The 14059-nt window shown below is 41.6% G+C and overlaps 2 protein-coding genes across 2 annotated transcripts in view; one reads left to right on the top strand and one right to left on the bottom strand.

Annotated features, from left to right (window-relative positions):
* The window catches only part of LOC115132457 (inter-alpha-trypsin inhibitor heavy chain H6-like), a 31750-nt gene extending 26003 nt beyond the window's left edge, over window positions 1–5747 (top strand). The window contains 2 exon segments of the mRNA XM_029665129.2: window positions 3196–3597; window positions 3734–5747. Coding sequence (XP_029520989.2) covers window positions 3196–3597; window positions 3734–3978 — 647 coding nt within the window. The 3' untranslated portion in view covers window positions 3979–5747.
* On the bottom strand, window positions 4817–12648 carry LOC115132459 (rab GDP dissociation inhibitor alpha-like). Its single transcript, XM_029665135.2, has 11 exons — window positions 12331–12648; window positions 11413–11520; window positions 11087–11186; window positions 10612–10746; window positions 10252–10450; window positions 9994–10125; window positions 9675–9774; window positions 9192–9363; window positions 8633–8777; window positions 8063–8117; window positions 4817–7943 (listed from the first exon to the last, which is right to left on the bottom strand). The coding sequence occupies exons 1-11, from the start codon at window positions 12373–12375 to the stop codon at window positions 7791–7793; spliced, it is 1344 nt and encodes a 447-aa protein (XP_029520995.1). The 5' UTR covers window positions 12376–12648; the 3' UTR covers window positions 4817–7790.
* Between the last annotated feature and the right edge of the window lie 1411 nt (window positions 12649–14059).

Genomic DNA, 14059 nt, shown 5'->3' with positions numbered 1-14059 from the left:
GGAGAACAAGTATTCGATACACTGCCGATTTTGCAGGTTTTCCTACTTACAAAGCATGTAGAGGTCTGTACTTTTTATCATAGGTACACTTCAACTGTGAGAGACGGAATCTAAAACAACAATTCAGAAAATCACATTGTATGATTTTTAAGTAATTAATTAGCATTTTATTGCATGACATAAGTATTTGATACATCAGAAAAGCAGAACTTAATATTTGGTACAGAAACCTTTGTTTGCAATTCCAGAGATCATACATTTCCTTCTTGACCAGGTTTGCACACACTGCAGCAGGGATTTTGGCCCACTCCTCCATACAGACCTTCTCCAGATCCTCCAGGTTTCGGGGCTGTCGCTGGGCAATACGGACTGTCAGCTCCCTCCAAAGATTTTCTATTGGGTTCAGGTCTGGAGACTGGCTAGGCCACTCCAGGACCTTGAGATGCTTCTTACGGAGCCACTCCTTAGTTGCCCTGGCTGTGTGTTTCGGGTCGTTGTCATGCTGGAAGACCCAGCCACGATCTATCTTCAAGGGAAGGAGGTTGTTGGCCAAGATCTCGCGAGACATGGCCCCATCCATCCTCCCCTCAATACGGTGCAGTCGTCCTGTCCCCTTTGCAGAAAAGCATCCCGAAAGAATGATGTTTCCACCTCCATGCTTCATGGTTGGGATGGTGTTCTTGGGGTCGTACTCATCTTTCTTCTTCCTCCAAACACGGCGAGTTGAGTTTAGACCAAAAAGCTCTATTTTTGTCTCATCATACCACATGACCTTCTCCCATTCCTCCTCTGGATCATCCAGATGGTCATTGGCAAACTTCAGACGGGCCTGGACATGCGCTAGCTTGAGCAGGGGGACCTTGCGGGCGCTGCAGGATTTTAATCCATGATGGCGTAGTGTGTTACTAATGGTTTTCTTTGAGACTGTGGTCCCAGATCTCTTCAGGTCATTGACCAGGTCCTGCCGTGTAGTTCTGGGCTGATCCCTCACCTTTCTCATGATCATTGATGCCCCACGAGGTGAGATCTTGCATGGAGCCCCAGACCGAGGGTGATTGACCGTCATCTTGAACTACTTCCATTTTCAAATAATTGCACCAACAGTTGTTGCCTTCTCACCAAGCTGCTTGCCTATTGTCCTGTAGCCCATCCCAGCCTTGTGCAGGTCTACAATTTTACCCTGATGTCCTTACACAGCTCTCTGGTCTTGGCCATTGTGGAGAGGTTGAAGTCTGTTTGATTGAGTGTGTGGACAGGTATATTTTATACAGGTAATGAGTGGAGAACAGGAGGGATTCTTAAAGAAAAACTAACAGGTCTGTGAGAGCCAGAATTCATACTGGTTGGTAGGTGATCAAATACTTATGGCATGCAATAAAATGCAAATGAATTACTTAAAAATCATAATGTGATTTTTCTGGATTTTTGTTTTAGATTCCATCTCTCACAGTTGAAGTGTACCTATGATAAAAATGACAGACCTCTACATGCTTTGTTAGTAGGGAAAACCTGCAAAATCGGCACTGTATCAAATACTTGTTCTCCCCACTGTCTATATATATATATATATATATACAGTGGGGCAAAAAATATTTACTCAGCCACCAATTGTGCAAGTTCTCCCACTTAAAAAGATGAGGCCTGTAATTTTCATCATAGGAACACTTCAACTATGACAGACAAAATGAGAAAAAAATTCCAGAAAGTCACATTGTATAATTTTATTTGCAAATGATGGTGGAAAATAAGTATTTGGTCACCTACAAACAAGCAAGATATCTGGCTCTCACAGACCTGTAACTTCTTCTTTAAGAGGCTCCTCTGTTCTCCACTCGTTACCTGTATTAATGGCACCTGTTTGAACTTGTTATCAGTATAAAAGACACCTGTCCACAACCTCGAACAGTCACACTCCAAACTTCACTATGGCCAAGACCAAAGAGCTGTCAAAGGACACCAGAAACAAAATTGTAGACCTGCACCAGGCTGGGAAGACTGAATCTGCAATAGTTAAGCAGCTTGGTTTGAAGAAATCAACTGTGGGAGCAATTATTAGGAAATGGAAGACATACAAGACCACTGATAATCTCCCTCAATCTGGGGCTCCACGCAAGATCTCACCCCGTGGGGTCAAAATTATCACAAGAACGATGAGCAAAAATCCCAGAACCACACGGGGGGACCTAGTGAATGACCTGCAGAGAGCTGGGACCAAAGTAACAAACGCCTACCATCAGTAACACACTACGCCGCCAGGGACACAAATCCTGCAGTGCCAGACGTGTTCCGCTGCTTAAGCTAGTACATGTCCAGGCCTGTCTGAAGTTTGCTAGAGAGCATTTGGATGATCCAGAAGAAGATTGGGAGAATGTCATATGGTCAGATGAAACCAAAATAGAATTTTTTGGAAAAAACTCAACTCGTCGTGTTTGGAGGACAAAGAATGCTGAGTTGCATCCAAAGAACACCATACCTACTGTAAAGCATGGGGGTGGAAACATCATGCTTTGGGGCTGTTTTTCTGCAAAGGGACCAGGACGACTGATCCGTGTAAAGGAAAGAATGAATGGGGCCATGTATTGTGAGATTTTGAGTGAAATCCTCCTTCCATCAGCAAGGGCATTGAAGATGAAACGTGGCTGGGTCTTTCAGCATGACAATGATCCCAAACAAACCGCCCGGGCAATGAAGGAGTGGCTTCGTAAGAAGCATTTCAAGGTCCTGGAGTGGCCTAGCCAGTCTCCAGATCTCAACCCCATAGAAAATCTTTGGAGGGAGTTGAAAGTCTGTGTTGCCCAGCAACAGCCCCAAAACATCACTGCTCTAGAGGAGATCTGCATGGAGGATTGTGCCAAAATACCAGCAACAGTGTGTGAAAACCTTGTGAAGACTTACAGAAAATGTTTGACCTCTGTCATTGCCAACAAAGGGTATATAACAAAGTATAGAGAAACTTTTGCTATTGACCAAATACTTATTTTCCACCATAATTTGCAAATAAATTCATAAAAAATCCTACAATGTGATTTTCTGGATTTTTTTTCTCATTTTGGCTGTCATAGTTGAAGTGTACCTATGATGAAAATTACAGGCCTCTCTCACCTTTTTAAGTGGGAGAACTTGCACAATTGGTGGCTGACTAAATACTTTTTTGCCCCACTGTGTGTGTTAACCATTGCCTTCCTCTCACTGAAGGTATCATGGTGGATGGTCATTTGATGTGGGCTCCGTCCAAACAAGACGTCGAAGACCGTTCCCGTACATACTTTGACCAGATAACCATCTCCACCAGGGGCGGGACAGGTGTGCTGGGCGCCATAATGATCACCCTCTCATTGGATGCTGTGGTGGTGGAGGGGGAGGGGCGGGACACCCTACACACCAATCAGGAGGGATCTGTGACAAGGCAGGGTGTGATGGTTTCCATGGAAAGCAGAGATGACTTCCATCAGAGCTGTTGGATCGAGCTGACGAAGGACATTCGTTTCCTGGTTCTCTTCCACCACTACAGACACCCCAGCTACCTGCAGATGGCACACCTTGGATTCTACATCACTGACGGACAGGGCCTCTCTCTTTCAACCAAAGGCCTACTGGGTACATTCATTTATCACCCTTCAATTACTTTAAACAGGTTTCTTTGTCTTTTTGCACCTGACCCTAAAGCCCCTGCTGTATAAAGGGATTTAGAAAAATATGTAATGATTTAGTGATTGTTCTCTTGTCCCAACAGGCCAGTTCCAGCATGCTGACATGCGTGTCACGCTGATGAAGGACCCTCGTGACACACTGCGTCAGCCCAGTAAAGAGGGGGTGCTGAGGTGGGGGGTGATACACATGCCCGTCACCCTACAGGACAAGACCCTGAAGGACACAGTGAGGAAAGGTCACCTGGGAAGTTGTTGGGTCGTGCCCAAGGCGCAGGTGGAGAGACTGCTGGGAAATCCCTACCAGAGCTATGTGGTGGATCACCTGTAAATACTCACTGGCTCTTTTCAAATCCAAAACCCATCCTAGCACACTAGTTAGAATACTATACATGCCTAACGCATTACTTTATATTAATTGGTATGGAGATTGGAACCGAGACACTCATCTAGCTATCCCCTTCACCTCAAAGCTGGGTAGCTCAGGCCATGGGAAACTCTGTAAGGACAAACAGCACTGGGACACAGGGTGCTGCTGGCTAGCCTTCAATACCAATGTCACATAGTGAGTTATTACTCTCTGAGAGCACCGGTGGCAGTGTGCATGAATGCATATTCATGATTATGAGAGGAAAAAGAGAGCCAATTACGAGACAGAGAAAAGAGAACAAGAGACAGATGCAAAAGAGAAAATGTGAGAGACCGAGGGAGAGTCCAGTAAGTATGATGAGGTAATTCACACAGGTGTCAGACATTAATAAATAAAGGATATGGGATGATGTCATTGCACCACTCCTTTCTGAAACAACAATAGTGACAGACTTCTCCTTCTACAGTTAACACTGCAACAGTAAGATCTTAATTTTCTGTATACTTCGGCAGACAAATGCTGCTTGATCTTCACATACAGCTCATTCCAATCTCTCCTTCACGCAAATCATGTTTCATAAGTACTTTTATAATTCCAATGTTATAACAAATATATTAGATGATTTGAGCAATGTGGAATTTTTTTAAGTGTCAGGGTTGTGTATATACAGTATGTATATTCCTAAAATGACTAAATATTATAAATTGTCTATGGAACTTGTTTTGGTCTTATTGCGGTAGGTAGTTTTACACAAATGATTTAGTTCTGTTAAAACACATTGACTCTCAGACACTATGGATTTGACTTTTCATGTTTGCCATGTGCTTTTAATTTTTTTTCTATACTTTTGTTCATAGTTTAATTCATTTTATTTGTTACACAAGACATTGTTCACATACTAGTGATCAAACAAAGGACTGTAAGTTGTTTACTTCTCCGTCTGCCCTATGTTTTCGGCAATTTCAAGGGATGTCATCAATAATATTAGTCAAAGGCCAAAACTCTTAAATGAATACATCAAACCACATTTTAGGCTTTCATTTAAATAAATAAAGAGAAGACAGCGTCTGGTGTCGAGGAAGGGGGAAAATGCCCAAATATAACTAGCTACGCTTGCAGAGTAAACTCAACACAATTCACCAAGGTAACATAATTCCAGTATGAAATTCACACAATGTGAAAACTGTGCACAGTCTGAAACTGTAGAAATGAGTCTAAAAGATGACTGGACTGAAGGGTTGAAAGCTTAATTGAACCCTATGATTGAGGACCAGACTGTTGCTATCGTCCCACTGTCCTTCATCACAACCTGTTATAAGACCTGTTAATGTTTAACCCATGTAAAACTGTAATAACCAGTAAATCAGGTCAAACATGATACAACAAAACTAAAACAATGAAGTCGGCATATGCATCACTTTGAGATCAGTTATGATAATATAACAAACTAATAGCAGAGAAGCATATTCAGCATTACCTTCCATCACCATAACGTCAGTGAAATCAAATAAATTAGCATTGTAATAAGACACACAGAGCCACCCCAAATACGTAAAAACTGAGGCGTTTAGAGATATGAGGGACTACATGAAGGGATCGGCAATAATTCCCACTAACGACATCCATGTTACTGTAATCGAATTTGAAGGGAAATGTTGTGGCATCTATCTCAGCATTGCTGCCCACAATTGATATGTACTGTAAATAACTAACCAAGCTGCAGATCCAAATCTCAAAACAATGTCATGCCTGGAAACATATAGATGAAGAGAACACAGCTAACCTCAAAGGGTCAGACGGAATGGAGGTTAAGGGTTTCTACAATGGAGGAGATTCACATTAGGGCCCAGCCAAGTCCACAGAACCCCAGGATTTACTAGAACATAGAAATAGAATGACTAGAATTTGAGATTCTATCGCTGTTATATTAGACTGTGGTGGTAGTTAGTGGAAATACAATGTTCACAGTTAGCAGTCATGAAAGACACAAGACATTTGCAGCATCAAGTCAACCAACTGACATCAATAAGCAGAGGAATGGTCGGCAGATAACATTGTTTTAAAATATACTGAAATTATTTGAGAACCCAAAAATATTGGATAAGACCCCAAATTTAAGGCTAAAACCAAGTAAAAGCAATTGGTTCATACTCTGGGGAGGCACTTCATATCGAGGCCTCAGAACCTTTTGTAATGGTGCATTCTGTTAAGTGTTTTACATTTTGGGAGTGTCCGCGTTTCCCTCCACTTGCTACTGTAAGGTTGCCTAGCAGGAGTCCAAAGGGAATTTGTCTCTGTGTGACATACACAACAAGGGTTAGTTAGACCACAACAATGATCTGGAGCTTCCTTTCACTACAAGCCGAGAGTTCAGTCTTCCTTCTTTTACACAAAAGCAATACTTTCCTGATCTCAAATCTGCGACAGTCCCTAACTACATTCGTTCTTTATCACCTTGTTTCATCGTATCTCAACATGTAGTGATCTGATTTCCTATTTGAGTACAACTCAGTGCTATCCTTGGGATGTCCCTACCCTAAACCTAACCTTAACCATAACCCTTACCTAACCCTAACCTTGACCCTTACCTTAACCATTTTCAACTTCAATGAGGTGACATCAGTTCGGTCATCCCAAGGACACTGTTTAGACTTTCTCATTTCATGAAAAATGTATTCATGTAACCTCACCAACATGCCTAGCCTCCAGACAGACCCTCACTGTAACCGCCCTCTCTCACTCTTCTACACAACACATTCCCTTTTCAGTTTGACCTCAAAGTCCACTTCAGAGTATTACAGTCCATGTTTCTATTTCAAATTCAGTAAACTTCATAACTTCAGCAAGTGAAAATGCGCACCAAATGTTGAAATACAAACTCTAAACATTTAAAAAATAAAGAACGGAAACCATTCAAATCGTAACTTTGACATCACACAACAAACAGAGAAATAAAACGTGGTTTTAGGGACAACAGAACAGTTAGCCACCGGTTAGCTTAACTACTAGCACAGAGAACACAGCAGCACTGCAAAGTGAGGACTATCAGTTTGACAGAACAGCCTATTGATATAACTTTTCATTTTAAAACATTTTATCTGACCGAGCGAGAGATTTGCCGAAAAAAGAGCAGTTGTCTATGTAAATAAGTAACAGGTTAAATAGTAGGAAGAGAACAGGGTGAAAGCAGGGTTGACAGGAGGGAATGATCAGTGTGAGAATGGCCCAGCCTTCAGAACGCTGCCGCATCATCGTGTTCTATGTGCAATACTACTGTCTATTCATGCATGTCGAAAAGTGAAAAGGCTTTTGAAATTGCAACTACAATGAATCGGTCTACCTCTAATGATCATAGTTTAGACGTAGTTTAAAATGGAATGAGAGACCATATCAACCTTGCCTTTCAGTGAGAGATAGAAATAGGGAATGTGAGTCTTGGAACAATGTGCTGTGTGTGTGTGTGTGTGTGTGTGTGTTTTAATTATGTTTGAGTACGGAGACCTCAGGAGGGGGAAAAAAGGAGGACAACCGGAAGGCAGAACCTCCCTGTCTACTCTAGAACCTTCTAGAACTCCCCTGAACACTCCCACCATCTCCCATATAAGGTACCCTACCCAGTACCCTGCCCCTACAATCTGTAAATGATCTAACTCGTTACCCTTTGTACTCTTTACCCTGCCCTCTACCACCTCATCCATATGTTCTGCCTTCTTCCATTAACCCCCTCTTCACTCCCTTCTCTGCCCCGCCCTCTCCCTGATGCCCCTCCCTCCTCATTGCTCATCCTCCCCAAACACATCGTTCTGTTTGCGTTTCATGTTCTCAAAGTCAAAGTCGCTTCCGGTCATACGCTTGTAGATGTCCTTGATGTCGTTGCAGGTGGTCTCGAAGTGAGTGGTGGCGTCGTAGGCCGATGAGGCAAATATCTGAACGAGACATAAAATCACACCAATTTTTTTTCACTCAACTGCCTTGTCCTAAAACATGTCTCAGAAAGGTGGTGTTTTAGCAATATAGGAGGTATATCCAGATGTGTTTGACTCACCTGACTCTCAGTACCGTCGTCTGTGGGCTCATAGAGGTCACTGAGGGACACAAACCTACAGATAAAGAGGGAAGAGGTCAGTTATTGACTTACAAAAGCCTCCTTACTGCTATTCATTTTATTAATTTGTGATAGCACACATCGTACAAGCTGAGTTTTGGACAGTGATGAAACACGAGATATACAGTATAATATATATATAAATACATAATATGTAAGTCGCTCTGGATAATAGCATCTACTAAATTACTAAAATGTAAATTATAATACATGCCATTTAGCAGACGCTTTTATCCAAAGCGACTTACAGTCACGTATGCATAAATGTTATGTATGGGTGGTCCTGGGAATTGAACCCACTTTCCTGGTGTTGCACGCACCATATGCTCTACCAACTGAACTACAGAGGACCAAGACAATCAGAGAAGTGGGAGGGAGAAGAGGAATGGAGGAGAGAGGAGGAGAAGACAGAAGGAAGAGGGAGAAGACAGGAGGAAGGGGGACTAGAGAGGAGGGAGAAGAGAGTAGTAAAGGGGAGGAAGAGGTAGTAGAGAAGAGGGAGAGACACACTTCTGGTCAATGGGTTCCAGCAGCTCCAGAGCAGGCTCTATCTCAGCCTCAGGCTCGTTGGTCTCCACAGTGGTGCTGACAATGGCAATGTACTTCCCCTGGGCCGCCACATTGTGGGCATAGGAGATCATACACACGTAGATGTCTGGAGGACAGAACACAAGTTCGATCAGTTTAGGGATTTTGGTTTGTGATATATGGCAAATATATCACGGCTAAGGACTGTGTCCAGGCACTCGGCGTTGCTCTGTGCATAAGAACAGCCCTTAGCCGTGGTATATTGGCCATATACCACACCCCCTCGTGCCTTATTGCTTAAGTATAAAATATGCCTGACAAATATGTTCTGTGGCAGTCACTTTGCTTTTCTGATACCTAATTGTGTATTCGATTGAGATTTTACAATTGTACTTTTCTGGACTATTCCAGACTTTTTCACTCTCCAACAACACTGCTATTGTACTTTATGTGAGGTAAACTTACTGGTAGAGAGAACATCTGACAACAGGAAGTCAGAAACATCCCATCTTAGTAAACCTGTATTTGGTCCACCCCTCACCTGACTTGCGGTTGACCTGGTTCTGGGGGATGATGATCTGACAGGAGTTGGCGTCGTTGGTGTCCTTGATCGGGTGGCTGAGGATACAGATGACCCTGATCACCTGACCTGCCTTACGCACACGGTCCTGGATGTAGCTCGGATCACAGATCAGCTGTTTGCACCGAGCCACCTGACAAGGGAAGGACAATATAGAAGACAACAATGTCAATCTAACATACTGTACTTTCTCTCTTCTACCAATTGTATATGTGCAGGTATTGTTCACTTTTCTTCAGTGCATTATCAGCAGTCTTGACTACTTTACTATAAAGTAAAGATATTAGATCTTATAGACCTATTAAATTGTGATTTTAATGATAGTTTAGCGTGATTTTTATAGATAGATTGTGATTTTATAGAAGTGATTAGATTGTGGTTTTATAGAACTGATTAGATAGATTACATTGTGATTTTATAGAACTGATTAGATGGTGAATTTACCTCTCCCTCAGACTTCACTCCCACGACATGGCCATCCTCCATCACTATCTCCTCCACTGGTTTGTTGAGCATGTAGGTTCCTCCATAAATTGCACTCAATCTAACAATGTATGAGAGAGAGAGACTATGAATTATACGTTATTACAAATATGCTAATACACTATTGAATACATTTTACATTTACAATTTAGTCAGTTAGCTTTAGCAGACTATTTTATCCTTATGCAGAGTGACTTAAGATCAGAATTCTATATGAACAGCTTTGTCTGACTAAAGAAAGGACATAGAGATTTAGGGATTACAAATGTAACACACAGACCTGGCAAATCCTTGAGGCAGCTCCCCCAGGCCATAGAGGGGGTACAGGTAGGGGCTTTTCCCATATCGGGCCAGGGATTCACTGTACAGCTTGATACGATTGATGGTCTCCAAACAGGGCACATCAAGGTAGCTGGAGAAAATTAAAATTTATTCAATGCTTTTCAAAGCATTAATTTGGAATTTCAGTTTACTTCCTGATAGGCCCGGGCCAGGTTAAATCTCATTAGCGATTGGTAATCAATCTAAGTGCTCTTACTCGTCTGTCCTGTAGAGGGCCAGGGCGTGGCCAGTGAAGTCGATGACATCCTGACCCAGGTCAAACTTCTTGTACACATCTCTCATGGTGGTGACTTTGGGGTCGACACCCTCGAAGGTCTTAGGGTCGTTCTCGTCAAAGTTGGCCACAAACACAAGGAATTTCCGGAACCTTCTCTTCTCAAACATACCCATAAGATCTGGAGGACACGTGACAAAAACAAAAGTGAAAGCTCTGCCTCATATATGACACTATACTGTATATATAGTAGGAACCCATTAATAAATGTAATCTTTGATGGTACATATAGCAAACTCACAACACAATCTAAAGTACAGTTTACTGTATATTCAAACTTACTTGAAGCTAGAGCCTCAGTCTCAGTTGAAGGAACCTTGTAGATCTTTCCTCCCTTGTACACAAAACTACCCTCCACTACTTTGAAGTCCAGGTATCGTGTCACTTCTGTGTATAGCAGCATTTTCACAAGCTGACCTGTTTTATTGGATTGTCAGACGAAAAGGATGGTTTTCATTTAATAACTTTAAGGTATCTCCATGTTTCATCAACAGCCATGCCATATTTTGCTTTCTTGGTATCATGATCTCGATTTACATTTTTTCTTGGGTAAATTCTGCTTCCTACTTATACTCATGATGTGGTGATGGTCTGCATACATGAATAAGTTGAGTAACTGAGCAACATGATTTATGATTGAGGCTATTGGTGTACCGATTGGTTCTGTATGTATCGACTGGTAACAGGAATATTCATTCATCGAATAGGTTTAATTGTATCTCTCATTTGCAAACAAAAAACAAATCCCACAACTGACCATTGGCCATAAGAAATTTGGGGATGAGGTCCACGTTCCAGTCTCTTCCACGACCCATAGACTCTGGAGGGCTGTCAGGCAGCTCAAACCGCTTATACAGCTGTGGAAGGGAAATATATGCACGAGTGAAAACATCAATAAATATTCTTACAAATACCAAACCATTAACCTGGAGCAGTGAAAGGAAAATACAGGATAATAAAATATCTGACTTAAACCATGGAGGGCTGGGTGGAACTTTGGAATATATTAAATATGATTGAATATTTGAGTGGATATTGACACAAAATGATGACCATTAGATCCACAATGTTCTACGCCCTTACCTCTTCCAGAGGGGTGATGGAGGAGCTTTCACCTCCATAGTAGGGGTTCCTGTCCATGTGCAGAACTTTCTTTCCATTCACAGACATGATCCCAGAGAGGATGCATTCCTAAAACGATATGAAAGGCAAAATATGAATCAGTATTAAAAAAGCAAGTGTGTGTGTGTATCAGGAGGGAGAGATAGAGAGAGGAGGAGGAGGGGGGGTGTAAGAGGGAGGGACAAGATGTACGCAAGCGCGAGCCGATGTCTGAGCCATAACAATAATACTGTACGAATAATACAAATAATACTATTCATAAAAAACGAACAATTGTAGTATAAATACTACAATTTGTTTTATCTTTGCATGTGCCACCCCAAATGAAATGAGTGTAGTTGATATTGTTCATATCCAGGCTAAATCATTAACTGTCTGCACTAAAAAAAATGTTCATTTTATGTATATCCATCGTACTCGTAAAATGTTGGCGTTGTCTTATTGTAAACTCTGTACACATGTGCCTCGAATATGGAACAGGGTCTGATGACTGAGGCGAGTCTACGAAACATTATACAGTACTAGGGAGAGGTTCTATTTATTTAAAACCATTCTCAGACCTGCGCAAATGCTGTTCAATGAAGGCCACTACACCATCACTCTGGGGCTACGCCTAAAGATGCTGCACAACGAATGAACAATGCATTGACAACACAAATGTATCCAAATAAATTGTTGCCTACTTGTATCCATTATTCAAATATATCTTATTAGGTTTGGGGCAGATAGGCTATTTACCATCACATTTTCCTAAAGTCAGCCAGAGATGCAGATGCTCCTATCAATTGCATTATTGGATGAATAAGGAAACATAGGCTAACTTCATAAATGTCAAGTTGAGTATGCTATATCACAAATACAATTGATTAGACTACTTACCGTGAGTCCGGTGCCCAAAACGATCACATCATATTCCTCATCCATGTTGTATCACCGCCTCTCCTGTCTCGCCCTCTTTTGCCTAGTGAAATTTCAGGGAATTGGCAGGAAAGGAAACCAAGTGGAAGAACGGACGCAATTTGTCCCCGTTTCTTTTTAGCAAGTGTATGTTGGTTAGATACCTTTTTAAGTTAGTATTTATTTATAATCAGTTGTAATTTGTAAGTGGAATATGGTCCACACACTGTCACCGGCAAGAACGACCAAAGATGGCCCTAACCATGGAACGCTGTGGAACAGCAATGATGCATTCGCGTCGGAAAGTAGGGCACATCCCTTGCGTCTGCGCCTCACACTAGGCTACACCCCTAGTCTCACAACAGACGAAACAGAGAAACCTCAAACCGTCCCTCCTCACATTTACACAGTTATGTTATTGTATGCTTACGCTATTCATAAAAAGGCTAAATTTCTTTTTTTTAAACATTTTTCAATTATCTTCTATTGTCTGATTAGACACTAACGTGTGCGTTTTTATTTTATTTTCCCCTTTCAGTCCTTTTCATTGCGGTAGGCGCAGCAATTGCGGATGCAGTGGTATTCCTCCGCCAACACTGCTGTTATGAAAAAGCTCAGAAGAATGATAAAAGACTGAAAATAGTTACCGGTAGCTATGTCTTCTATGGGCCTAGTCAACTAGGTGTGTTTATAGGCTAAAAGTAACATCAGCTGTGTAGACAAAATAATGACATACTATTAATGTTGCTCATGGAGGCATTATGTTGGTTACTTTGTGTAGCCTAGTCATGGTGGCATATTAAAAACAACATTCATTTTAGCCTATATGCTAATTCCTCCTCAAGATTAGACACACGTGGAAATGTCTAATGGCCTACTTATTTATACTATAAGACCACCATATTTGACTAGGTCTAGGGGCCACCTACATATTGACCATATCGATGACTGACAGCAACGAAAACGAAGGCCGGAAATATGCGCACGCTAGCTGTCACTCATATCAGCATTAATGTGACCCGCTCTGACTCAGGTCCTCGTTTCAGGACCAAGGAGAGCACCGCAGGTTTCTCGGACAACAAAGCGCCCGGTTTACTTTAAAAGTCCCATATTATTCAACAATATTCTGAGATAAGGCCTAATGAGGTGTCTATAATAAATAGCCTTTCAATTACTTTATCAGATCATCACAGAGAGACAATTGATAGGCCTACAATCAATAGGCCTTCGTTGCTAGGAATCAAAGGCTAATCCTAACATAATGATTATATAATCTTACAGATCTAATTTGATAAAATCTCAAATATTGTGGTGGTAAATCATTTGCAAAATAATCTAGCTATTTTGGGCTATTTCCTTCTTTGCCTACTGCAATTATTAGTGTTATTGCTTGGCAAAAAAAATAAGCTTGATGTTGCATTTGTACGTGTCTTTGCTCTACGGCAGGGCAGGGGTGCGTTCCAATCGCGGCAACGTTTGCAACGTTGCGTGACGGTTTACTGCCCCCTACACTGTTGAGTGTAGGGGGCAGTATTTTGATGTTTGGATGAAAAACGTACCCAAATTAAACTGCCTATTTCTCAGGCCCAGAAGCTAGAATATGCATATAATTGTCAGATTAGAAGAGAAAACACTTTAAATTTTCCAAAACTGTCAAAATATTGTCTGTGAGTATAACAGAACTGATATTGCAGGCGAAAACCTGAGGAAA

Source organism: Oncorhynchus nerka, linkage group LG7 (genome assembly GCF_034236695.1).
Source record: "Oncorhynchus nerka isolate Pitt River linkage group LG7, Oner_Uvic_2.0, whole genome shotgun sequence".
NCBI classification, from domain to species: domain Eukaryota; kingdom Metazoa; phylum Chordata; class Actinopteri; order Salmoniformes; family Salmonidae; genus Oncorhynchus; species Oncorhynchus nerka.
Note: the sequence above shows the minus strand (reverse complement) of the source record. Positions and strands in the feature narration are given on the sequence as shown.